Below are 23,840 nucleotides of genomic sequence, written 5' to 3' on the forward strand. Positions count from 1 at the left end.
ATAGCCTAAACGTATTATACATATATATATTATAGAGTTTTATATAGTATATAAAAGAGCATTGCTGGTGCTACCAGTGTCCAGCAAATAGGCCAGGGTATTCGAGTATTTGCATACACTTAGTATTGTAGTTCTGATTGCCGATTCTTTTATTTAGCAATTTGATATAGCATTACAATATAATTTATGCGCCTTATTGCGCTCGGCAGCGACATATTAATGACTCTCTCACGCTCTCCCCTGGCTGAGCGAGTGACGTCAGCTGCTCAGGCAATTGGACAGGCCGAAGGCTATAAATATGATTGACACGGCTGCTCAGTTTGTCAATCAAATTTTGGATATCAGACGTGCAACACTTGGCTGGATAGAATGCTGTTCAAGGTGCTGTTGGTGAGTACGATCAGCTCTCGCTCTCTCGCTCTCTCGCTCTCTCACTGACTCTGTCTCTCTCTCTCTTCCTTTGACAGCTCTCGTTGCTGCTCTCTTTGAGTAGCTGCACGGCCAAGCCCCATTTGCTGGCTGCCACGCCTGTGGGCTATGCAACCGTCGCTGCACCGGCAGCTGCTGTCCCAGTTGTCGCCGCCGCCGCCGCCCCCGCCGCCTACTATCCGGCCTATGCGGCGTATGCGTATACGCCCGTCTATTACGGCTCATACGCCGCGTATCCCGCCTACTATCCGTACTTGAGGCGCTGAGCCTGTTGCTTTGTTTTATATATGTACTAAATATACAGTATTGAGCGAGCAGAGGTGTAGCTACAGCGACAAAATTGATTAAACTACGTGTGTGTGTGTGTGTGCGTGTGTGTGTGAGTCTCACATTTTACGTTGATTCGTTTTGGCGGCTGCTGTAAATAAAATAAAAGCATTTATGAAATCAACACAGACACACACACACACACACAAACACACATGCACACACATACCTACACATATATACCTACACATATATAGAATAATAAGCAAATCAATAAAAAAGGCAGCCGTACGTACACGTGTTTCTTTGCAGATTTGTATCTGTATCTGTGTATATGTAACTGTATCTGTATCTGCATCGGTGTATATGTTAATGTATGTGTGGCAAGCGTGTAGCTTGTCTGTTAGCTGCCACAGCTGGCAGCATTGGCTGTGGGATTTTCATTTGGTCCTATGAAATTTGCTTACATGTGCGCATATTTTCACCTGCACGTCTTACCTTTGGCTGCCTCAGAATGTGTCTTTGACTCTACCTCCCTCTCTCTCTCTCTCTGTGTGTGTGCCTTGGTAACCCGCTACTGATTTACCTTACGTGTATAAATCTTTTATTCATGTAATCCATTTGAAAACACGTTTGCACATGATTGTGTTTATTTCGAAACGGCATCAGTCCCAGCAGATTGTGCCAGGTGTCTATGTGTGTGTGTGTGTGTGTGTGTGTAAGTGTCTGGCAGCCAGCTGTGTGCGTGTGTGTGTGTATTTGTCTGACTTGAAAAATCGTCAAAATTATATAAAGTGAATACAAATTTTATTTACTCAATTTTTATTGCTCTGCCAGTTGAGTTGAAAGCAAACAAACAAACAGAAGAAGAGAAAGAGAGAAAAACAGATAAAGCAAGAAAAACATTTGCTCGCATTTCTCATTATGCTGCAAGCTTTTTCCAAATAGTTTTTCACTCTGATTTCGGCCTTTTCCCATTTCCTGATTTTCCCTCATTTCGTTTGCAGCCAACTCACTGAATAATTGCAATTTTATGTTGCCTAAAAAAATATTCAAATATTACTATAAACAAGCTTCCATTTTACACACACACACACATGCAAATTGAACCGAGACAAAGTCAAGGCAGAACAAGAGCGCAGTCAGTCGCTGGCCATCAATCACGCCCCTCTCCTCCTGCTGCCCGCTGGGCACAATGCATTAGCGGATCCGGGAAACATGGCGTTATGAAGGCAGCAAAGTTTTCAGCTTGACGCTGTTTTATTGAATAAAAGGTCATTAAATTTGGACGCTATCTGTTGCCGTGAAGTTGTGAAAATGCTGCAGTCACCATCCTGGCTGCAGCTATCCAGCTATCCGCCTCCCTCTCCTATCTCCTGCCGTCTCCTGCTACGGCACGCCCTTGGCATTTCTTTTTTACAAGACTTTTCCGCTTACGCTGCACAAAACTTTACAACTACTTGGCATTTACTACCTGAGCACAGGATGAGCAGAGCTAAGAGCCTGACTGCGACAGCCGGGGGGGGGAGGGCGGAGGCAGCGGCAGCGGTAAAGATGGCAAAGTTATGATAAGCAGCAGCAGCTCCAGCGCTGTCGCCTTCATCAGTATCCAGCTGCGTTGCCCGGGGCACCTCTCAAGCTTTCAACGCTTTCAGGGACCGGGGGGGAAGGGGGAGGGGGGAGGACCCGCAGGGGGTTGGGGCAAAGTCAAGCAGAAAACTCGACTGCCGCTGGGGCAGGAAGCGCTGAAAGGAAGCATATTTCATAAAAAAGAAATCCCTTTTTAAATAGTAGAAACTGCGCCCAGCCCAGCGTTGCCCAGATCCTTAAATTCCGATAGCAGAGGAGATGTGACTTGCAGGAGCAGGAGCAGGAGCAGGAGCTGGAGCTGGAGCAGGAGTAGGAGCATGTTAGTCAACGACTCTCTGCCTGCTGCTGTTTGTATCAAAAGACTCGTTGCCATGCCAAAGCACACGGAGGCGTGAGTCGGAGAAGCAAACCCAAACCCTAACCCAAAGACCGAGCTCCATTTCGATCAAATAATTTACTGCATTGGTTTTTGGATGTTTGCGAAATTGTTTATTTACACTTGGGGATGTCAAGACCTGGTCACATTTCAGTCAACGTCTTACTTCTTCAGCAGCAGAGGAGCGGAGTAGGCGGCGGCAACGGGAGCGGTGTAGGCAGCGGCCAGAGGAGCGGAGTAAGCGGCGGCGACTGGAGCGGAGTAGGCAGCGGCAACGGGAGCGGTGTAGGCAGCGGCGGCAATGGGCGCAGTGTAGGCGGCAGCAACTGGGGCAGTGTAGGCAGCGGGGAAGGCGGCGCTATGGGCGATCTGGTGGGCGGTGTAGCTGGAGGCGTAGGGTGCCACGTAGGCGGCGCTGCCGACCACAGCCGGTGCGGTGTAGGCCAAGGGAGCGACAATGCCGGGCTTGGCAGAGGCCACAGCCACAACAGCGAAGAAGCAGACGGCGAACTGGAAAGAAGAAGACAATTAGAGCTCGAACTCGAACTGGAACTGGAGCAGGTGCAGCAGCAGGAGCAGGAGCAGGAGCAGGAGCAGGAGCAGGAGCAGGAGCTGGAGCTACTTACGAATTTCATGTTGATGGTTTTGGTTGTTTTTTTGGTTGGTTGTTAACTGTAAAAGTTGTGAACGTTGTTTGATATCGCTTTTGACCAACTGGGGAGCTTTTATAGCTGAGTCGCGCCTCTGGGCCGGGTGGCGCATCGAAGGGGCCCTCGACTGAAGGTTGCACTTACAAATGCAACGGGCATAGCTGACGGCGACTTGGCAGCTCAGCTTATTGGGCCAAATATTTGGCTGTTGTTGTTGTCGTCGTTGTTGTGGTGGTTGTTGTTATCGCATGTAAATCGCATTTGGGACGTGCGCGTCGGCCTTTTGGTAATTTGATTAGGTTTTTGCGACACAAAAGAATGAATAAAAGAAAAGCAATTGAAATGCGGCTTCCTCTCGGGCTCTACAAAAAGCCATAAACCAATTATAGAATACAACAACAACAAGAACAACAAAAAACTTTGGAAATATGCGGCACGAATCAGACATGAGTCAAGGGCAGGAGTTTGTCGTAGGGGGCGTGGCAGAACAAAGGAGTCATACTAGGGCAAAAAAGTTTTGAGTGCAAATCGAGCGTAAAAACATTTATTTTACTCAAGTAGAGCTCCAAATAATAATTTGAATGGTATATTTCGAGTAAGTGAAAGAGATATTACGAATGAGATTTTGGAATAGGAGTAGAACTGAAGAGATCTCCATATATATTATAATAATAACAGTAATACATGAAGCAAGAAATTGTTTTATTTGAAACTAATTTAAAAGTATATCTTAAGATATTACGAATTTTGCTCTGAAAAATATAAAAAATAATAACAGGTTTATACCTGTCTTAATATATATGTATGTATGTATATCATAAGACTATCACATCTATTTATACACATTTCAAATTTGATTCGGATTTTATGTTCTGTTTCTGCAGCCCTGGTTTTTATGGCCTTCACGCAGCTAAGCCATTGCTCAATCCTGTTATTGTTGTTGTTCCTGCTGCTGCTGCTGTTGTTGTTGTTGTTGTTGGCACTTTATCATGAATAATTTGTTGAAACCACTTAAAGGCAGCAGCCAGCGCCCGTCAAAAGTCGCACGCATTTCTAGACAAATTCAAAACAAAATTTATAATAGACCTCTCTCTGTGTGCGTGTGTGCGTGTGCGTGTGTGTGTGTCACTCACGTTTTACGGCACTTGAGCGACGACGCATTAACGCGCGCGCACAGCTGCTGCCACGCCCAGCCGCTAGACGCCTTTATTAGGGGCAATAAAGCGAGTACATAAGGCAGGGTTCAATAGGAGGGAGAAAGGGTGGAGCAGGAGAAGTTAACTGCAGAGCGTGTAGAGGAAGCGAAGTCCTTGTTGTGCTTTGTGCCGGGTGGTTTTCCGTTTTTTTCAGCTTTGTTGTTGTTGTTGTTGTTGCTTTGCTCCTTTTTTGTGCACATTTCTCTTTTAATTACTCGCTGCCACTTAGCCGGGCAGCCGGGATAGAAGAGGGAGTGAGAGCTGGTGAGCTGGGGCAACTCCTTTGATATGTTGCCAGCGCCGTTGGGTCACTTGAGAATTGTCGCGTCGCACTTGAAATCGGGTTTTGGGTTTTTGTGTGATCAAAGCTTTTAGACGGATTAACCAATATGCGCCATTTGCCTGACAATGAAAGCGTCGCCGCATTGTGCCGCATGCCACGCCCCCAAGTCAAGTGATGGGCGACAAATAGGAGGCAGTTGCTGCTGCAGCTTAATTTCAATTGCTGCTGCCTCATGATTGTGCATTTAGTGGGCGTCAGCCATGCCCACGACCACGCCCACCGCAAAATATTCTCTGTTGCATATGCACAGTCACAAGGCAAACACTTGAGCCAAGCCGCCAGCAATGGGAAGCCAAACAAATGCTTCAGCGACATCAGCAACATCATCATCAACAGCAGCAGCAGCAGCAGCAACAGAGGCGGCAGCAGCAGCAGCAGCAGCAGCAGCAGCAGCAGCAGCAGCAGCAGCAGAAATATTTGCAGGACAACTTTGTTGGCATGTTACGGACACCCACTACAAACCAACCCTTGCAGCTGCCACAGCTACACCCTGCCCCTGCCACATGCCGCATGCCACGCAGCCTGCGCTCGATTCTTGCGAAATCGCGTAATTGGCATTTTTAAGCAAAATTCACGCTTCAACACTTTTTCGAGTGTGTGTGCAACTGAGTATGTGTGTGTGTGTGTGTGTTGTAAACACCTTGACAGCAACACACCTACACAAACACCCACACCCACACACACATACACCCTCTCGATACGTCTAATTAGTGAGTTTTTAAGCGCTGCATTTGCCTCAGCCCCCAGCGCAGTTTGTCAAGGGTTCGCATATCGCACATTTTTATTCTCCCCCTTTGGCAATTTATGACATTTGTTAATTAATTTTCCATTGAATTTCATTTGGCGTGAGCTGAGTTTATCCCTCCCTATACATAAATATGTATGTAGGTAAGCTCTTAGGTACTTGGACTGGATTGATAGGGTCTTTGGTGGGGCATTAGTTATGGTAATTGGTGCGTGCGCGTGCGGGGCACTCATTGTATGGTATATTATGTGCATATGGCGCATAAACAGTTAATCAAGCTGAGCGCAAAATTCATTGAAATTGCGTATACGTAATAATTGAAAATATGCGCCGGCAAATAGTTGAAAACATTGTATTGAAATATTGCATGAAATGGACAGCATATGGAAATAGCTGAGCTTTAATTAAATTGAACGAATATATTTACATACATATTTGAAAAGAAAAACGTAAATCAGCGAGAATTGCATTAAAAAATGCACTAAATTTGATGCTATTTCCTGTTTAAAATTAATGAATATACCAAATACTACTCAAAACGCATTAATTATGATATATGTATTTATTAAAAATGCACTGATTCATAAACTGCAAGCTTTCTGGCAACACTCGCAACTTACACGCCAGCATACCAAAAAATAAATACCAAATAATAAAGACACACAAAATGCCCTAATTCTTAAGAACAATCTGGCAGCACTCTGCACATTTACACAAGCCACACTTAACGCCTCTGAGCTATTTATTCATGAGCATCAAATTAAAATGCAATTCGTTTATTGTGATATCGTTAATCACACCATTTAGTAGCGACATTTGGTGTGCTACCGTTTCGAGAGCGAGTATTTCGGTATTACCCAGCTGGCAAGCCATTTGGCGGCAGCTGAAGGTCATGGCCGAGTCAAATGTAACGGACGCCAGGCACGCAGACACATTAAGTCCAAGCCAACCGACATTATTCGCTGGCCAAGAATTGCGCATGCGCAACATGGACAGCATTGTCTTCGTCAGTTGCCAGTCGTTGACTTGGCAACCGTTGCGCGTGCTCCGCATAACCAAGCAGCAGCTAGACGGGTAACTAGCCAGCGACACTCGAAAACCGATGAAAAGTGTAAGTGCTGACGCTTCGGCTTAGGCATTTGGCTATAAAAGCGCAGCGCTGTCTTCGAATTGGCATCACAAATCAACTGGTCATCCACTAGCTGACAACTATCCAAAACCCAAACAATCAACATGTTCAAATACGTAAGTAGCTCCTGCTTCTGCTCCTGCTGCTGCACCTGCTCCAGTTCCACCTCCAGTTCCAGCTTCGAGTTCCAGCTCTAATTGTCTTCTTCTTTCCAGTTCGCCGTCTGCTTCTTCGCTGTTGTGGCTGTGGCCTCTGCCAAGCCCGGCATTGTCGCTCCCTTGGCCTACACCGCACCGGCTGTGGTCGGCAGCGCCGCCTACGTGGCACCCTACGCCTCCAGCTACACCGCCCACCAGATCGCCCATAGCGCCGCCTTCCCCGCCGCCTACACTGCCCCAGTTGCTGCCGCCTACACCGCCCCTCTGGCCGCTGCCTACACCGCTCCCGTTGCCGCTGCCTACACTGCTCCAGTCGCTGCCGCCTACACCGCTCCCCTGGCCGCCGCCTACACTCGCTATGCTGCCGCTGCTCCTCTGGCCTACAGCGCACCTCTCGCTGCGCCCTATGTGGCACGCCCCCTAGCCGCCGCCGCCCCTCTGCTGCTGAAGAAGTAGAGTGTGTGCAGTTCAATATAAATATATATATCTGTGTATATATATGTATATTTGCATATCGCATACCTCAGCCAACCAACAGCTTGTGATTTTGTTTACGACATTAAAATAAAAGTTTAAGTTTCATTGAAATATTTTTGCCTGTTTATTTATTCTTTCGCTTCCATTTGTTGTGGCCTTGCTTAAAAATGCGCAACGTTCGCCTGCCCGAATAATTCAGCCGCTCCATTAGCCACGTTAATGGGCCGATCCACTAGGCAGCCTTCAAGACGTAGCCGAGCGAAGCTGCTCTGCATATTAATAGCGAGGGCTACCATTCGGTTGCCAAGTGGATCCATCCAAATATCTTATCAAGCCTATCTTGGGATACATCCGTCTTCTTGTCTAGATTAATGCAGAAGTAAATTACATATATTATGCGAAAGAATTCAAATCGATAAATTATAAGTGCTTTATAATTTACTATATAAATACTTTATTTATATTTGTGTTTATCTGTTTCATGGATTGTTTTCATTCCTAATTCAACTTCTTTAGCTTCTCTCGTTCTCTTTAGACATTTTATATTTTTTTTATCTACTTTATATATATACATAATTATTTACCTATATATACTCTGTTAGTATACATTTTCTCAGCTAGCTTTACCGTAATTACCGCAGAGACCACAAATTCCATAAAATATGAAGCAGCTCTTCCGCACGCCTACGGCCCACTCAGATGTATCTGGTTGCCAAACCTGAAAAGCTAAATTCCAGCCAGAAGCAGAATATCCTTGAGCAGGTAGTAAATTAATATTGACACCTGCTGTTGCTGTTGTTGTTGTTGTTGGTTCTCCTGTTGCAGCTTCTGCTGCTGTTGTCGCTAATGAGGCCTGAAACCTAAATACGTCAACAGCTCCGTAATCCGAAATGCGAATGATGATGATTTAATGGTCTATGGAGAAGTGTCTCTGGGCAGAGCCGAGCATAGAAATTAGATGTTTATTCAATTTGAGTCGAACGGAAAAGCAGTTCGATAAACTGATAACTGTTGACCAGGCCCAGAGTGGGTAGGCTTCTGGCCAAAACTTTTGGCAATTATCGTTTCGACTGAACTTTAGCAGCAGCAGCAGCAGCAGCAGTAGTAGCAGCAACAACAACTTCAACAAAACTTTTTGACTTTATTGTTGACTTTGTTAAATGTGGCTAAATGGGCGTAAATGACCAGCAACAACAACAACTGTAAATCACAAGGCAGCAACAGGCTGGCATATGTGACTGCGAGAGTGTGTGTGTGTGTGTGCTTGCTGGTGTGTGTAAAAGGGTTCAAAAGTTAAAGTGACCTTCTCTGTTGAGTTACCATGCATAAGCAAATTTTTACTGCTACTGGCAGCCCTGGCTGCTCTTATATACATATGTATATTTTTTTCTGCTGGGGTCTGGCAACCCTCCGCTTTCATTATAAAAACTGACAGCGCGTAAGAAAACTTCTTGCGGTTACTTTGAAGCAGGTAGCAAAAACGACGCATTGAAATGTAAACATAAGTAGAGAAACTTTGCTCACACAGACAACAGCTAACCACAACAACATCAGCAGCAGTGGCAACAACAAGAACAGCAACAACAGGTAAAGCATGCACCTCATTACAGCAAAAAGGACGTACGCTGTATTCCTCATCCGCATCCGTTGGAATTATGCGGCATTGTCTAAAAATGAGTTTTCGTTGCTTGTTGCTATTTTTACGTTTCATCGAACAAAAGCAAAGTACCTTGCAATGGCAGCAGCAGAACAACAGCAGCAAAGGCAGTAGAAGCAGCAGCAGCCGCAGCCGCAGCAACAACAATGGAGCTAAAAGCTGGCAAACATAAAGCATTAAGCTTAAGGAGAAGCGCAAAAGCGAAAAAGACGAAGAAGTAGCGACGGAGTAACAAGTAGAAAAAGACAAGCCACAAGCACTCAAAGTCACGACAGTAGAGAGTGAAGAGAGTGAAGCAAAGTAGTGGGAGTAGAACGAGAGTGGAACGCGTGAAGTGGGAGGAGGACAGCTTAACGAATCAGCGCATACCGAAAAGCGCTCAACTCATTCCCTTTTGCATGCAACGGTACTGCACAGAATAATACATTGTGTGCAGCGGTGCAGGCGACAAATAAAACGAAAACGTTTAGTTCATTGAAAGAGAACTCAATGGTTGTGAATATGTAAATTAATTCATTAATAGTTATTAAAGTAGGTTTAAGCTAATGAGTATATAATATAAATAATATAAAATCAACATATGTATGTATATTTCCATTCGTTAACATATTGATTTGTTAAGTTTTGCCGCCTTTGCTTTATAATACCCGTAAAGTAATGCAACTGCGTTTGTGTGTTTACAGGATAATGTTACAAGGGTTTGGGTGCTGTCATACACCTGCTGCCCACCTCCTCGGCTGACGCATTAAGTGAAGCACGCGGCATGTTGGCTCAAAATGAAGTGCTGACAACGCGTTGTTGCCGCTCTCGTTGCGGCTGCTGCTGCTGCTGCTGCTGCTGCTGCTGCTGCTGTTGTTGCCGTTGTTTCTGGTGGCGCATCAGATGGTGCGAATGGCGGGCAAGTATTGCCCATGCCCGTTAGCTGCTAAGCGTCTTACGGTTTTAGCACCAGACCGCACACACACACACACACACACACACGCACAGACAGAGAGAGACGCGCAAAGACAAAAGAATCGCTGCGGTTGCCACTCGACTGGCTGCATGGGTGGCAGGCAGGAATACGCCGATGCTGCTCGGTCTTTCTGGCTGTTTAATTTACGCGCTGCTATTATTTTAATCTTTTGCGCTACAACAGCGTGAAATGACTTTCACCTGGCCTTTTGCTTTGGCTCTGGCTCTGGCTCTTGCTCTTGCTCAGCTCGGCCTGGGCATGGGTGGCTGAGCCTGACAGATGCGCGACTTGGCAGCGACTTCATCTTTGCAGCATTTAGCAGGAGGTGAGCCTTGCCTTGCCTTTGCCTCTTTGCCAGTTTTTGGATGCCTCGAGGCACACACACACACATACGCTCACACATATGGCGGCCACCCACACGTTTATGGCACTTCCTGGCTGGCACCTTGTACTTTTATTGTTTCATGTGGCTCGCCCATCCATCCGCTCTTGATCTGCCATTCAGGTGCGAAATAAACGAGCTCGCCTTCATATCGTACATCATCGCGTGCTTGGCGCTTTCATCGTTCCGGAAATCTCCAGCAATCAGCATCCGGAGCCGGAGCCATAGTTGGGGCTTGGGCTGGGACTGTGGCCGGGGCCAAAAAACACGGGCACGGAAGGCATGCAGTTTTATAGCTGGGGGCGGGAGATGTGCTCTACCTAATGCCTCAAATCATTTTCATTTCTTGCTGCCAGCTCTCAAGACATGCTCCTCCTGCTCATCTCTTGGTTTTACGGCTTGCCACTCGAAGCTCGCTTAAGCTGCTGCTCAGCTTTTGCCTCGCTTCGCTCGCTTTCTTTTCCTTTCCTTGCTTTTCTTTTCTTTTCTTTTCCTTTTATGTTGCTTTTTGCACTATGTAACATTACAATATTTTAAAAGATTTACTGACCCATACAGCTACAGCAGTACTCGCAGCGCGGCAAAGTGCAAAGCGCTGTAACATATTACGTATACGCAGCGTCTGGCACCTGGAAAAAGTTTGGGGATTTGTAACGGCAAGTTAAACATTTGTTTGGATTTAACAAACGTTATAGTTCCTTCGGACAGCCAAAGTATGCGTGTCAAATATTTAGATTACCTCAAAAGTTAACTTTAAGATTATAGTTCATATACAGTAATTCAGTTGGATAATGTTAAATTTGAGTTTGGACTGAATGCGATTCAGATTCCTTGTCCGTATATCTTTTCTCTTATGTATCTAGACATATATCTACGAATAATTCATTTCTCTATTTATTTCAACTGCGCTAATCAACTGTAAATATGCTCACTCGCCGTTGGCTTAGGATTTATGCGATTTACGCCAAAACTTGAGCGAGCCAAGGAGAAGAGAAACAGCTAGAGACAAAATCGTTTCGCCAGCTTAACCGGACAAACGGGGCGTTTGGGGCAGGGGCGTGGCAGCTGCTTAAGACCTAAAATAAATAGAATTTTTAAGTAAATTGAAGCAGGAAACTTATTTGCAGCGCTCAACTTAGTCGTCGCCCTGTTGTACACTAACTTGGCCAACATAATTCACACGCAAGCCGGAGCGAGAGAGGGATAGAGGGTAGAGCGTAGAGCGAGCGAGGCAGACATGTCCAAAGAGCCACAACTTGTGGCAAAAGCCACACAGTGGCTTGGCTGGCGCAAATGGTGCACATTACAAGGGCCCAAAGCTACTTACCCAGGCAGCCAGCGTGGCAGGGACTCACATATTTTATTATCAGCAGGAGCCGGGCAGGAGCAGGGGGCAGGCGTCTCTCTGTCTGTCTGTGCAACAAGGCGCAAAACTTAAGCGGCGAAGACAAATTTTTATTGCCACAAGCCCAAGTCGATTTCGATTATTGACTGCAAGCAAACTGTTGCACAGAGAGAGGAAGAGAGAGAGAGAGAGAGAGAGAGAGAGTGAGAGAGAGAGAGAGAGAGAGAGAGAGTGTGCTAGAGTGAGACAGTTAAGGGATGGCAGACAGCCAGCCAGCCAGCCAAGCGAGCTCCTGCTGCCGTCTCCTGCCTTTGGCTTTGCCTGTCGCGTTCGCTCATTTGAGTCACATTTTATTATTTTGGGCGCATTTATCGTATGCGCGCTGCCATTTTATTTTATTAGCGTGACATTTCAATTGATCGCGCGCAGCCACGACACGGCACACCCGCTGCAGTTGGCACTGGGCGCAACAGTGCTGCACGTTTAGCCTCTTTCAGGCTAGATCTGTGGAAAATGAGTGTGGAATTGAATATTGAGATATTGAGGCGGACTATGTACAAGTATTTGTCCTTACGATCAAACAGAAGAACTAACAATCATAAATATTAATGTACAACAGTTACTTAGCATATCAACATTTAGCCTTATTAAACATAATTTGATTTAACTATGTATGTTCGCATGTCTGTCTAACAGAAAGAAGAGAATGGAAGAGCTTTAGAAGATCATTCAAGTTGTCTTCATTTGTATGTAGAAGCTCTCATTTGGTATTTATACTTGAGTAAAACGAAGTTAGAATGCCCGCAGCAGCAGCGGGCGCTCCTATTGGTCCACTGCAACGATCGCTAGCTGTCACCGAAGAAGAGAGCTCATTTAAGTTGTCTACATGTGTATGCAGAAGCTCTCATTGGGTATTTATACTTGAGCAGAGAGTGTTCCCATTGGTCCCCTAAAGGTCGACTGCAACGATCAACATTTGAGCGCAATTAGGTGAGAGTGAAAGTATCCCTATATAATGGGCAGCAGGTGCTGCTTTTCTTCAGTTGCCCAGTGCAATAAAGTGAAGTAAAGTGAAAAATAATATTCTGTGATCGTTCACCAACGTCAACTATGTTCGCATGCCTGTGTCTCTGTCTGTCTAACAGAAGCAAGAGGATCGAAGAGCTATTGAAGATCATTTAAGTTGTCTACATGTGTATGCAGAAGCTCCCATTAGGTATTTATACTCGAGGGTGCAGCAGCAGGGCCCAAAGGTCGACTGCAACGATCGAGGCGACGTCGTGCTCATCTGAGCTCATTGAGCGCCAGTCAGTGCGTGAGTGAGAATCGCCCTATATAATGGGCAGCAGTTGCAGCATTTCTTCAGTCTCCCAGGCCCGGTGGGGGTCAACAATGCAGTGCAGTAAAGTAAAGTGAGGGTATTCTGTGATCGTTCAGCTACGCATTAGAGACTTGAAAGAACTAAATGGCGGATATTCTGAGAGGAAACACATAGAAGAATTTCTTGGAGATAATGCTTAGAGGAAACACTTAAAAGGAATTCTTGGAGTAAATACTTATAAGAAATTCGTAAAGGAAATATAGAGAGGGAGAAAATACTTTATTACATTTTATTGTTATGATGTGCCAAACAGGTCACTGCTAATAATTTGTTTAACATACATACATACATACATATATACATACATACATACATACATACATACATATATACATATATACATACTTGCTACTTTTCGTATGTTTTCTTTTCATTGCTATTCTATTTCATCTACATTTTACACTTTAGCCAGTTTTAGCCTATTTTTACCCACAGTGCATCTGATTTCGGATCTGACAACGTTGGGGACAACTGGTAAAACTTTTGTTATAAGGATATCTCTGCTTTATGCCTTCTTTAAATCCAGCTAATCTAGCATCGCCGATTCGGAAGCCATAATTTAACTCTGTTTATAAAACTCGGTTCGTTCTAGCACTTGACCGACTTATTGATCTGGCAACTCTTATAAATGTATAAAACTTGTTAGCACTTCATGAACAGATTGATCTGGCAGCTTAAAAACTTGTTCACTGAACTATAGAACTGATTGATCTGGCATCCTACGGCATTTTCCAGTGTTCCAGTGCCCAGCATACCTAGCAGGCGACGACTGTTCGCTGTCAACTGTCACAAATTGGATGATTTGCAGTTTTACAATTCTTTCATAATTCTCTTAAACTCGTCCGAGCAACACAAGAAAAGTCTCATATTCATTATACTCATACGGCTTTTTTTTCGTATGTTTTTACCAAAAAATAAAAAAAAAAACGTATTTGAACCAAAAAAAAAACCCCAACTTAACATAAAAAAAAGAAAAATAGAAAAAAAGAGCCGTTAACGTGTGGCCTAAGCAAGTTTTGAGTAAAAGTTTTACGAAATAGGCGCTATATTGCAGAAGTACTTTAAAGTAACTCAAACCATGGGCTACGACAACTACAACAACGGCACCGAGGTGGCCGAGTCCGGGCAGGGCATCTACGCCGGCGGCAATGGGAACAACGTGGTGGTGGCCGATGAGCAGTTCGCTGCCGCCGCGGCCGAGCTGCAGCCGTCGCTGAACCGTGTGCTCAGCTCGATTGACTACGATCTGTGCTTCAAGCATCCACTGGAGCACACCTGGACGCTGTGGCACTGGGAGAACGATCGCACCAAGTCCTGGTCCGACATGCTCAGCGATGTGACCAGCTTCAACACTGTCGAGGATTTCTTCAGGTAATCGCAGTGAATACTTATAGATATATAGATATATATCGTAATCTCTATTCCTCTCTCCCTCTCCCTCTGCAGTGTCTACTACTTTATTAAGCCGCCATCGGATCTTAAAGTATTCAATGACTATATGGTGTTCAAGCATGGCATACGGTTAGCTAATCTTGAATCATGCTGTCTTTGTCTTTCCTATTATTATATATATATGATTTATCTGCAGTCCCATGTGGGAGGATGATGTCAACAAGGACGGCGGTCGCTGGGTCATGTTTTTGGACAAGGACTCCAAGGAACTGGTGGACAAGTTGTGGCATGATTTGGTAAGCGGCACACTCCATCAAGCATGCTTGTGAAGCTATTATGATATGATATCTTCTGTAGCTTTTGTGCACCATTGGCGAGTGCTTTGAGTACTCGGAGCAGATCTGTGGCGTGGTTATTAATGTGCGCAACAAGGCAAGCAAGATATGTGAGTAGCTCGGCAGGGACTCTAGATATCCATAGACTATATAACGATCGTCGTATTCTTAGCTCTGTGGACCAAGGACTCGCGCAATCAGCAGGCTATTCTGGCCATTGGGCACAAGATGAAGCAACTGCTGCAGCTGAGCGAGGTGGAGCTGCAGTACCAGGTTCACAAGGATGCCATGGTTCAGGCCGGGCCGAATGTCAATGCTATTTACAAATTGTAAATTCCGAGCAAAGCGAGTCCGGCAACGCTGGCTTTCAACGGAAGCGTTTACTTAGTTTAAGTACTCACCTGTCGGCCCTGTCGTCAAATGCTCAACTTTTGGCTAGAACTTGGGCATTTGCACGATCGGACCCACGACCCCCCCCATTCCTATACCCCACTCCATATATGTATAACTGCAGCTCTCTAGCTAGCGTGCGTTTTGCTAATAACTGAAAATAACTCTTTATACATGAATCATTTATACACTCTCATACAGACACCACACACACACACACACACACATACATTCATAGACAGGCACTTAATTACACACCCATACACACACATATATATATGTATATCAGTCAACATATATATATATATGTCTATGTACATAAGATACTTTGCTGTACCGTATGTACTCATAGCTAACGAATAAAGCGATTGCAATATGTTGCATGAAATAAATCTGTATCGGGGGTCGGTAATAACTGTGTATCATATCTAATCGTGGGTCTAATCTATATCGAATCTAAGCGATCTAGACTATATCTATACTCTATCTAATCTATACTATATCTATATCATATCGATATCTATATCTATACAGGCGATACTATAGCTAAGCTGATTAGAGCTATTCTAGATCTCAAGCTTATCTATAGCGATATGCTATAGCGAGAGCATATCTATATCTAGAGCTAACTCGATCTATATCTATATCTATATCTATATCTATATCTATATCTATATCTATATCTATATCTATATCTATATCTATATCTATATCTATATCTATATATATCTATATATCTATATCTATATATCTATATATCTATATATCTATATATCTATATATCTATATATCTATATATCTATATATCTATATATCTATATATCTATATATCTATATATCTATATCTATATGTATCTGTTTCTATGTATAATTATATCCTAGTAATGATATTCTATAGGTTTCACTACGATAGATGGGATATCTATAGTTGGATGGGATAGCCATCCCATAGGGACATCTATAGTTCGCCGCGTAAACATATTGTTTTCTCCTTTGTTTTTCTCTGCCTTGAACTCGGATGCTTTTCTGTGTTTGGCTCTTTTTTCTTGGTGTGCCATCAAATCCGGCACGTAGCCCGGCGTTGCTCTTGGCCAGGACACACGTTCGCCTGGCGCCACGTTCAGTCCTTCTGGGCTCTCCAGGCGCTCGCGCTCACTCGCTTTATGGCGATTATCCTTTATGCCATAATTTTGGCTATTTTTGCTGTCGTGTCGCGTTCTTCCCCAGCGGCCGCCCCCCGCCCTCCGCCCTCCGCGCACCGTGTCATGTGGGCGTGTCAGTTACGCTTGGTCTTTTGTGTTTATGTCATGCATATCAAATCGTGTGCAATTTATGAAAATATGCTGAGAAGGACACGGCTCTGGGGGGGGCGGCTGTGTGCTGGAGGCGTGGCGCACGCACACACACATGTATATATGTATATGTAGTACGTAATACGTATATAATGTGATTGTTGTAAGTTGTTAGGATTTGCTCGTTTATTGTTTTATTGAATTATGAAGTGGCATTTGCCAAATGACAAGAACGTGATACACTAGCCGAACCCATACACACACACACACACACACACACACACACACACACACACACACACACACACGTGCACACACACACTACTCAGGCGCACTCACGTCTCCTGGCGTATCCTTTTACAGCAGTCGCTAACACGTCGCCTGGTCTACTGCTGCCTGCATGTTTTAATATCGAGTGAGAAATTCCTGGGGCCAGGCCGAGGAATGCCTGCGCTTTGATGCCGAGTGGCAAATGGCGAACGCGCATTGATATGCGCACCTGTGCAGGTGGAGAGGACATGCAGGAAATGCCTGCACTTATTGCTGTCCTTTGTTTATTGTTGCTGCTAAATGCGGTGCAGTGAGGACTGTGCCAATGGATAGAGGAGCTACATATATCTGGCAGCAGTTCACTATAGCGCGTATTCACTGCACCCATGCCAGTTAAAGGCTTCACTGTGCGCTTTAAGGCCGATGTCAAAGGACAAGCCAAAGCAAGGCAAATAAAAGTTAACTGCATGCCCGGAAGCAGTAGCAGGAGCAGCAGCAGGAGCAGCAGCAGGAGCAGCAGCAGCACCAGCAGCAACAGCAGCAGCAGCAGCAGCAGCAACAGCTTCCGCTTCCTGCTTTGGCCTCAGCTCAGATAAAACTAATGTTGCTGTTGTTGTTGTTGTTGTTGTTGTAGCGTATATTATGAAATGCAAGTGTAATTGAAAAAGGCGCACGACGGCAGCCAAGGAGCGGGTCGCAGGTCCTTTAAGCATCGCTCATCCTGTTGCTATTTTAATTAAACAAAAAGCGTAAAATGTTTGACCATTCCTGGCGGACGAAAGAGCGAGGAGAGGGCGGGGCGAGGCAGGCTGCCTGTGTCTGTGTGGCTTACTGGCTCCAGCTGTTTGTTTGTCCAGCGACTTGTCTTTCGGCCACGTAAATATTCTTGGCCAACAAGCACAAAATTGTTTGCCCCCGATGTGGCCGATGTGCCCGATGTCCTGTGTCTCCTGTTGCAAAACAAATTAATTGTCTGTCGTTGTTTTCTTTTGCACATAAAGTTTTGCCGTCATGTCCTTGCGGTCGTCCCTGTTTCGTTGCTGTCGCAATTTTCAGCGCTCTGTTTGTTGCGTAAATTGCGGCCATTTTTGTTGTTGCTGCTGCTGCTCCTGCTACTCCTGCTGCTGCTGCTGCTGTTCTCTGTTGTCTGTTGTTATTTGCGCTATCTTTTCTCGTCTGCTGCCTCACTCGTCGCTCGTCTCACTCAAATTTCACTTGGCTTTCGCTTAGCTCATTTACTGCACAACTTGTTATAGCTTTTTGGGTTTCCATTTGCCATCAAGTGAGACAGACAGCTTCTGCCCCCCACTCTCACTCTCTCTCTCTCTCTCTCTCTGTTTTAGTCATAATTCAAATGTAATTTCATTGCCACCATCAGCTCCCCCGACACTCATAATTATTTTTTGATTAAAGATGCTCCTGTTGTCCGTCAGTTCGTCTGGGAGCTGGTTTTTCCCTCCCCGGTCCAGAGTATCTCGAATAACTGCCGATAAAATGGGCAAAGAGAGTGCACCCTTGTGCTCGATTGGAAGTTTTTTGCATGCTGCGTGGAAATTTTATGCTTTCATCAGAGCAGATTAAAAAATATACTCAAGTTGGAGCTGGGATCTGTTTAATAAACACTCCAATATTAGTGGAATGCCAAGGAATATAGGCAGGATTATGAAGTCTTGAGGATTGAATGGCAAGAAGAAGAGATGATGATATGAAAAAGGATGCGCCAAGGAGATACAAGTCAATAAGCAGCCAATAGGAATCGAATAGAAATTCAATAAGATTCGAAAAAGCTAATAGAAACATTGCTGAAACAGACGAGAGGGAGAGACAGAGTGAGAGAGATAGAGTTATATTTCAAGTGGAGCTCATTTGAATGGGAAATTGTTTTGCCCCAGAGCAAATGAACTTTATTTGAGCTACGACTCTTGACTCCGACTCGGAATAAGTTAATTAAATATTGGCCATAAAGTGCTATTACTCCATGCCATTCCATTGCGAAAAACTCAGCTGCGAGCCCTATTGAGGCTTCTTCTGGCTGCCTTTGGCCAGTTGAACTTTTAATTTCGGTTTTTCCGACTTGGGATTCGGGCTTTGGGGCGTTTATGGCTTTTCATTTTGCTGTCTATTATGTTTGCTTATTGAGCCTGGCCAGCTGCAGCTGCAGCGCTCGGACTGAGTTGCAGCTGCAAATGAATTTGCATAAATGCGGCCGGCAGTCGACGAGCTGCCATAAATAAATAAGTCTCGATGTCATTTATAAGCCCCAAAGTGTCCGAGTGTCTGTCGCGTGTCCAGCACGAAATGCAATTGAAATGCCAAAATGCAATAATCATTTTCTCAATTTGCCAATCAAACTGGCAACACGAGCACGGAGCTGCGAGTCGAGCAGAGAATTAAACTCTTCTCACATCGTTATGCGCTTTCAATATTTGATTGAGGCTCAGGAAATGCAGCTTTAATTGAATTTATAACAATGCTCGGAATGTATTAAAATATATTTATGACACTCGGCAAAAAGCGGAATAAAAGAGAGCAGACGGGCGTATTCAACTGTCTAATACTCGCTTGCAATCGCTTAACTATCGAATGACGTGAGAGCAGGAGCAAGAAATCGGAAGAATGTGTGACACGCCCACCATATATAATTTCTGTAAAGTTAATCTTTTTCTGATTCGACCCAATATACCCTCCAGTTGCCATTTCTGAATGGGCATCGAAATATGAGCATAGTTTTCATAATATTTTAACTATATGAAACAAATTGCATTTGGCTTATATTATTTCATTTTTTTTTTCCACTCGAATTCTCATTGTGCGCAGCCCGAGCAGAACTGAGCTGAAGCTGAATTTTCGTTCCCAGTGAACGCTGTCGCCGCATTTGCATTTGCATTCGCCAAATTATAACAACATTAAAAAAAAAAAAAACTAGTTAAAAGTTGACAACAATGAAACGTCAAAAAGCTTGAAGCGAAAAACTTTCAAACCGTGACTAAACAAAAACAACAATACAGATAAAGAGATATATATGTATATGTATACAAGTGTATATATATACATGTTGAAACTCTAAACCCTTTTATACTCTGTAGCCATCTGAAATGCAAATGGAGTTGTTCTTTATGCCAGAGCTGTCAAGGAATCGAAGAAGCTATGATATGATCGTGTTTGTGTCTATCTTTATGCAGAGATACCATCAGTGCAGCTGTGGATCTATAAGTTTTCTCGATTGATATACCAATAAATCGACATGTCGAAGTCGATATACTCTATCGATTGCCAGGAATGTTAATGTAAAGAATCGCTTAACTTTTTTATCAGAAGAAGCTCAAGTTTCTGAATAGATCTCATTGTCTTCCTCTTGCTCTTCAATTCACTCTATATCTGCATCTCCTTTTCGATAATTGTTTCGATATATATCGATGCTAAGAAGTAGCCGCAGCACTTGTTTAATATGAAACTTATTTTATATATTAAATATATGCATAACTGATTCGTAAATCTTTTCAGAGTCGCTCAACACTAATGCATTATCGATATATATCGATAACTACGCTTACAGCTTTAGCTGCAGTTAATGAGAGCCAGTTGAGGCTTATTTTATCTACTGCCTCAGCTGCCGTCACTTTACAGGGTATCTCTAGGCGTGCCACTCAATACTCCATTTGCAGTTAATGCGCCCACGCCTAGCTGCCACGTCTACCTTCTACCTTCTTCCTTCCTTTTTTGTGTTCTTATTTTTTTTTTTTTGCTCTTTGCTTTTGGCCCGTTTTTTGTTTTGCCCAACAATAAAAGCAAATTTTTCTAAAATTTCATGTCGCCTGTGTCGCTGCGCCGCAAGGGCTTGAGGGTTGAGGGTTGGACCTGCCCAAGCTATTTGCAATTTAACTTTTTGCCATACAGACACAGACACAGACACAGCCGTAGCCGTAGCCGTAGCCGTGGCCAAGGGATGGGCATGGTAAAACAAGGACACGTAGCCCCAAAGAGCTTTAGTTTTTAGTTGGCTTTTATTAACTTTTGTCTGCTCGAGTGTGTGTGTGTGAGTGTGTATATATATGTGTATGTGTGTGTGTGTGAGTGTATATATGTGTATGTGTATGTGTGTGTGTTCAGACAGTTCCACTTATTTTGGGCATAAAAGTTGCGCTATTACCGAGATTTGAGACGTTGCTGCTGTCCCTCACAAACGACTGGCCAATTTACAGTTAACTCGAATGTGGCTTAAACAAGCAGGGAGCTACCCTTTCGGGGCGGCGGTGCAGCGGCACGTCGAAGCACCACTTTATGCACAATTTAACTAGTGTCGATTCGTATTTCGTATTTTGTATTGCGTTTGCCGTTCTTCGACGGGCTCATCGACAAGAATTTGACTATGAATTGTGTTGGGGTTGGCAGCGGGTCCTTTGCCGGTGGTGCGGCAAGGCTGGCAGGTGGGGGCTCGACGGTTGAGGATGGTGGTGGTGGTGTCACATCGTCGCTCGGAGGCGCTGCAGTTGCCGCCGGCGTCGTCACTGTCATCCTGTGGTTCGGCGATGTAGGCTCGGGTGTCGTCGGGGTTTTCGGTCGCACCTGGACATAGTTGACTTGAAAGTAATCCGCTATGAACCGCGTGCTGACCTTATTTATTTTGAAGCCCTTGGACAGCATCGCGAAGAGTCCTTTGCCGCACATCTGCTCCTCGCGCAGCTCCTCCGTGGCGGCCACGTTGGCGTCGTGATCGCCCACGGCCGACTTGACAATCAGCTCACAGAAATTGCGAAAGACCTGGTGGCCCAGCGTCTACGGGTGGATAAATAGAGTGTCTTAGGAATTTGTTAAACTGCTTAGAAGACTACCTATATTCTCCCTCCCTCTCTCCCTCTCTATCTACCTATTCATTTTTAACTGGAATCATACGCAATACCAATATACTTACAGTTATCATCAGTTCGGCCACGCCCATGCGTTTGTAATGCTCGCCACAGTCCACGGTGGTCATGGCGAAGCAGAACTTGATCAGGAAAGGCGCGGCCAGGGTGAAGCATTCCTGCGCGTAGAGCAGGCGGCGCAGCAGGAGCAGCATGTTGTGGGAGCGCAGACGCAAGGCCACGTTGGCCGACTGCCAGCGCGGCACGAGGACGCCCCAGTCGGCGGAGTCGTGACTGCGATTGATGTCCACCAGCCCGAAGGCGAGCCACTTGTAGGCAATGGGCGCCTTGTAGTACAGGGGCAGCGGCAGCTCGGCGCCGTCGAGCTCTAGGGCCAGGATGAAGTCGAAGCAGATGCCGCGATCGGTGGCGCCCCTCTCCTCCGCGTACACCTGGTGGGCGAAGGGAATGCGGTTGTAGCACATCGGCCTGTACTTGATGTCGTAGATGGCGCCCCAGTAGCCGGCTATGAAGGGCACCTTGCCGATGACGTGCTGCATGTCCTGCTGCATGCGCAGATTCATGCACTTGGCATTCGCAGCGTCGCCGAAGAAGAATGGGTGCGAGTAGTTGCTTCTGTAGAGCTGAACGGTGCGCTGCTCCTCATTGAACCTGGCCGACAGCGCGACGGGCAGCCGTATGGGCAGGAATACCTCAAAGCCAAGCGGCATATCCATGGTAATCCCGCTAAGGAACGCGGCTGCAACAGATTGCAGTCACCTTGACTAGCTGCACAGCAATGGCAAAACAAATGGCAGTTGGCTTACCCGTTGTGCGCAGCGCACCCATGTGGTCTTTGAAGACGGAGTTGATTTTGTGCAGCTGCATGACGATCGCATTGATCAGCAGCTTGGCGTCGTGCACGAACCGGTGATGCTGCTCCTCGTCCCCATGGTAGTTGACCGCCATCAACTCAAATGTGTTCACAAAATTCAGCATTGCGATGATCCGTTGACATTTCGTTGTTCACGGCGTTGAAAACAAAACAATTAATTGCTCAGTGTTGCGCAGGGGCTGCTGAAGTGATAGAATTTAAATGCTGGCGTTGCCAGATCACTGCGATCGACTCGATAATGCGAAAGTCGATTAACAGTGTCTGTGTGTGTGTGTGTGTGTTTGTGTGTGTGTGTGTGTCATGAATGAAATTCAAATAGCATCCAATTACTACGGGCTTTACTACGACGCGTCTGCGCACTGGCGCCCAGCATCCACGTGGATGGACTCAGTGGCAGACATGCAGGCAGCAGGCAGCAGGCAGCGACTATGGCAACGGGCAACATCTCGAGCCAGCCACAATGCGAATTCAGTTGCTGTTCGACGTTCCTCGCGTGCGGTTGTGCCTGGTTCCAGCAGCGCATTCATTTGCATAGTTGTGTCTCCCTTTCGCACTGCCCAAACGAAGGAGTGAGTGAGTGAGTGAGTGAGTGAAAGCGAGCGCTTGAATCAAAACCGTTATGTAGAGAGCGCGCCCGCGCTGTCGCAGTCGCTGTCAACGTTTGTGTACGAAAGAGCGTGTGAGCTGGCAAAGTGCAATAGGCAGCCAAACTGCAATGGCAAGCAGCAACAACAATAACAATAACTGTAACAACAAAAGCAAAGCCAAAAGCAAAGGCAACGTGCGCGCTGCGTAAATAACAGCAGTTATCCATATACATTGAGTGCAAGTGTGTGTGTGTGCTTTTGAGTGCGTGCGTGTGTGTGTGTGCGAGAGTGCATTGGTGTAGATACTACGCGAAACTGCAGTGTAAAACAAAAACAACAAGCAACCCGGCAACAGGACAACAACAACAAAAACAACAAGAACATCGAGTGCAGAGGGCAAGTAACGGGAACTGCTTCACGCGCAAAATTTCGCTGATAAAGTTGGGGCCTAATGAAAGGTGCTTGGCCAGACTTTAGCCAGCTCGTGTTCAGCCCATGCTCCAGCGGTAAATTGAAAATAAATTGAATTGCAATAACAACAAGAAGAACAAGAAGAAGAAGAAACTAGAAGAAGTTTGTTGGACTTTTTCGCCCGTGTTGGTAAATGCGCCAAGGTGCAAAGTGTTTTTTTTTTTTTTTTGCTATTTTCGGAGCAAATTGCATGCAAATTCGTTTAGTTCGCAACTCAGAGACTAAAGCAAAACGTAAAAAAAAGAGGAAAATAATAGAAAATCGCTTCTAATGGATTTTATTTT

At 45.2% G+C, this 23,840-nt stretch overlaps 6 protein-coding genes across 6 annotated transcripts in view; 3 read left to right on the plus strand and 3 right to left on the minus strand.

Moving 5' to 3' along the window:
* The window catches only part of Prx4 (Peroxiredoxin 4), a 72,189-nt gene that overhangs the window by 46,692 nt on the left and 1,657 nt on the right, over window positions 1-23,840 (minus strand). The window lies entirely within an intron of this gene.
* Window positions 285-906, plus strand: LOC108652017 (uncharacterized). Its single transcript, XM_030385866.2, has 2 exons — window positions 285-390; window positions 468-906. The coding sequence occupies exons 1-2, from the start codon at window positions 370-372 to the stop codon at window positions 693-695; spliced, it is 249 nt and encodes an 82-aa protein (XP_030241726.1). The 5' UTR covers window positions 285-369; the 3' UTR covers window positions 696-906.
* LOC108652016 (uncharacterized) lies at window positions 2,753-3,436 on the minus strand. Its single transcript, XM_018102019.3, has 2 exons — window positions 3,289-3,436; window positions 2,753-3,172 (listed from the first exon to the last, which is right to left on the minus strand). The coding sequence occupies exons 1-2, from the start codon at window positions 3,295-3,297 to the stop codon at window positions 2,825-2,827; spliced, it is 357 nt and encodes a 118-aa protein (XP_017957508.1). The 5' UTR covers window positions 3,298-3,436; the 3' UTR covers window positions 2,753-2,824.
* On the plus strand, window positions 6,339-7,471 carry LOC108652014 (uncharacterized). Its single transcript, XM_018102016.2, has 2 exons — window positions 6,339-6,841; window positions 6,941-7,471. Exons 1-2 carry the CDS (start codon window positions 6,830-6,832, stop codon window positions 7,337-7,339), a joined length of 411 nt encoding a protein of 136 aa, XP_017957505.1. The 5' UTR covers window positions 6,339-6,829; the 3' UTR covers window positions 7,340-7,471.
* Window positions 13,834-15,595, plus strand: eIF4E3 (eukaryotic translation initiation factor 4E3). The gene is made up of 5 exons (XM_018102012.3): window positions 13,834-14,451; window positions 14,527-14,601; window positions 14,669-14,768; window positions 14,830-14,917; window positions 14,980-15,595. Exons 1-5 carry the CDS (start codon window positions 14,159-14,161, stop codon window positions 15,138-15,140), a joined length of 717 nt encoding a protein of 238 aa, XP_017957501.1. The 5' UTR covers window positions 13,834-14,158; the 3' UTR covers window positions 15,141-15,595.
* On the minus strand, window positions 20,745-22,689 carry LOC108650358 (uncharacterized). Its single transcript, XM_018099474.3, has 3 exons — window positions 22,431-22,689; window positions 21,672-22,363; window positions 20,745-21,535 (listed from the first exon to the last, which is right to left on the minus strand). The coding sequence occupies exons 1-3, from the start codon at window positions 22,600-22,602 to the stop codon at window positions 21,050-21,052; spliced, it is 1,350 nt and encodes a 449-aa protein (XP_017954963.1). The 5' UTR covers window positions 22,603-22,689; the 3' UTR covers window positions 20,745-21,049.

This window comes from Drosophila navojoa, chromosome 4 (assembly GCF_054131105.1).
Source record: "Drosophila navojoa isolate 15081-1374.11 chromosome 4, UAZ_NAV_1.0, whole genome shotgun sequence".
Taxonomy (NCBI): Eukaryota; Metazoa; Arthropoda; class Insecta; order Diptera; family Drosophilidae; genus Drosophila; species Drosophila navojoa.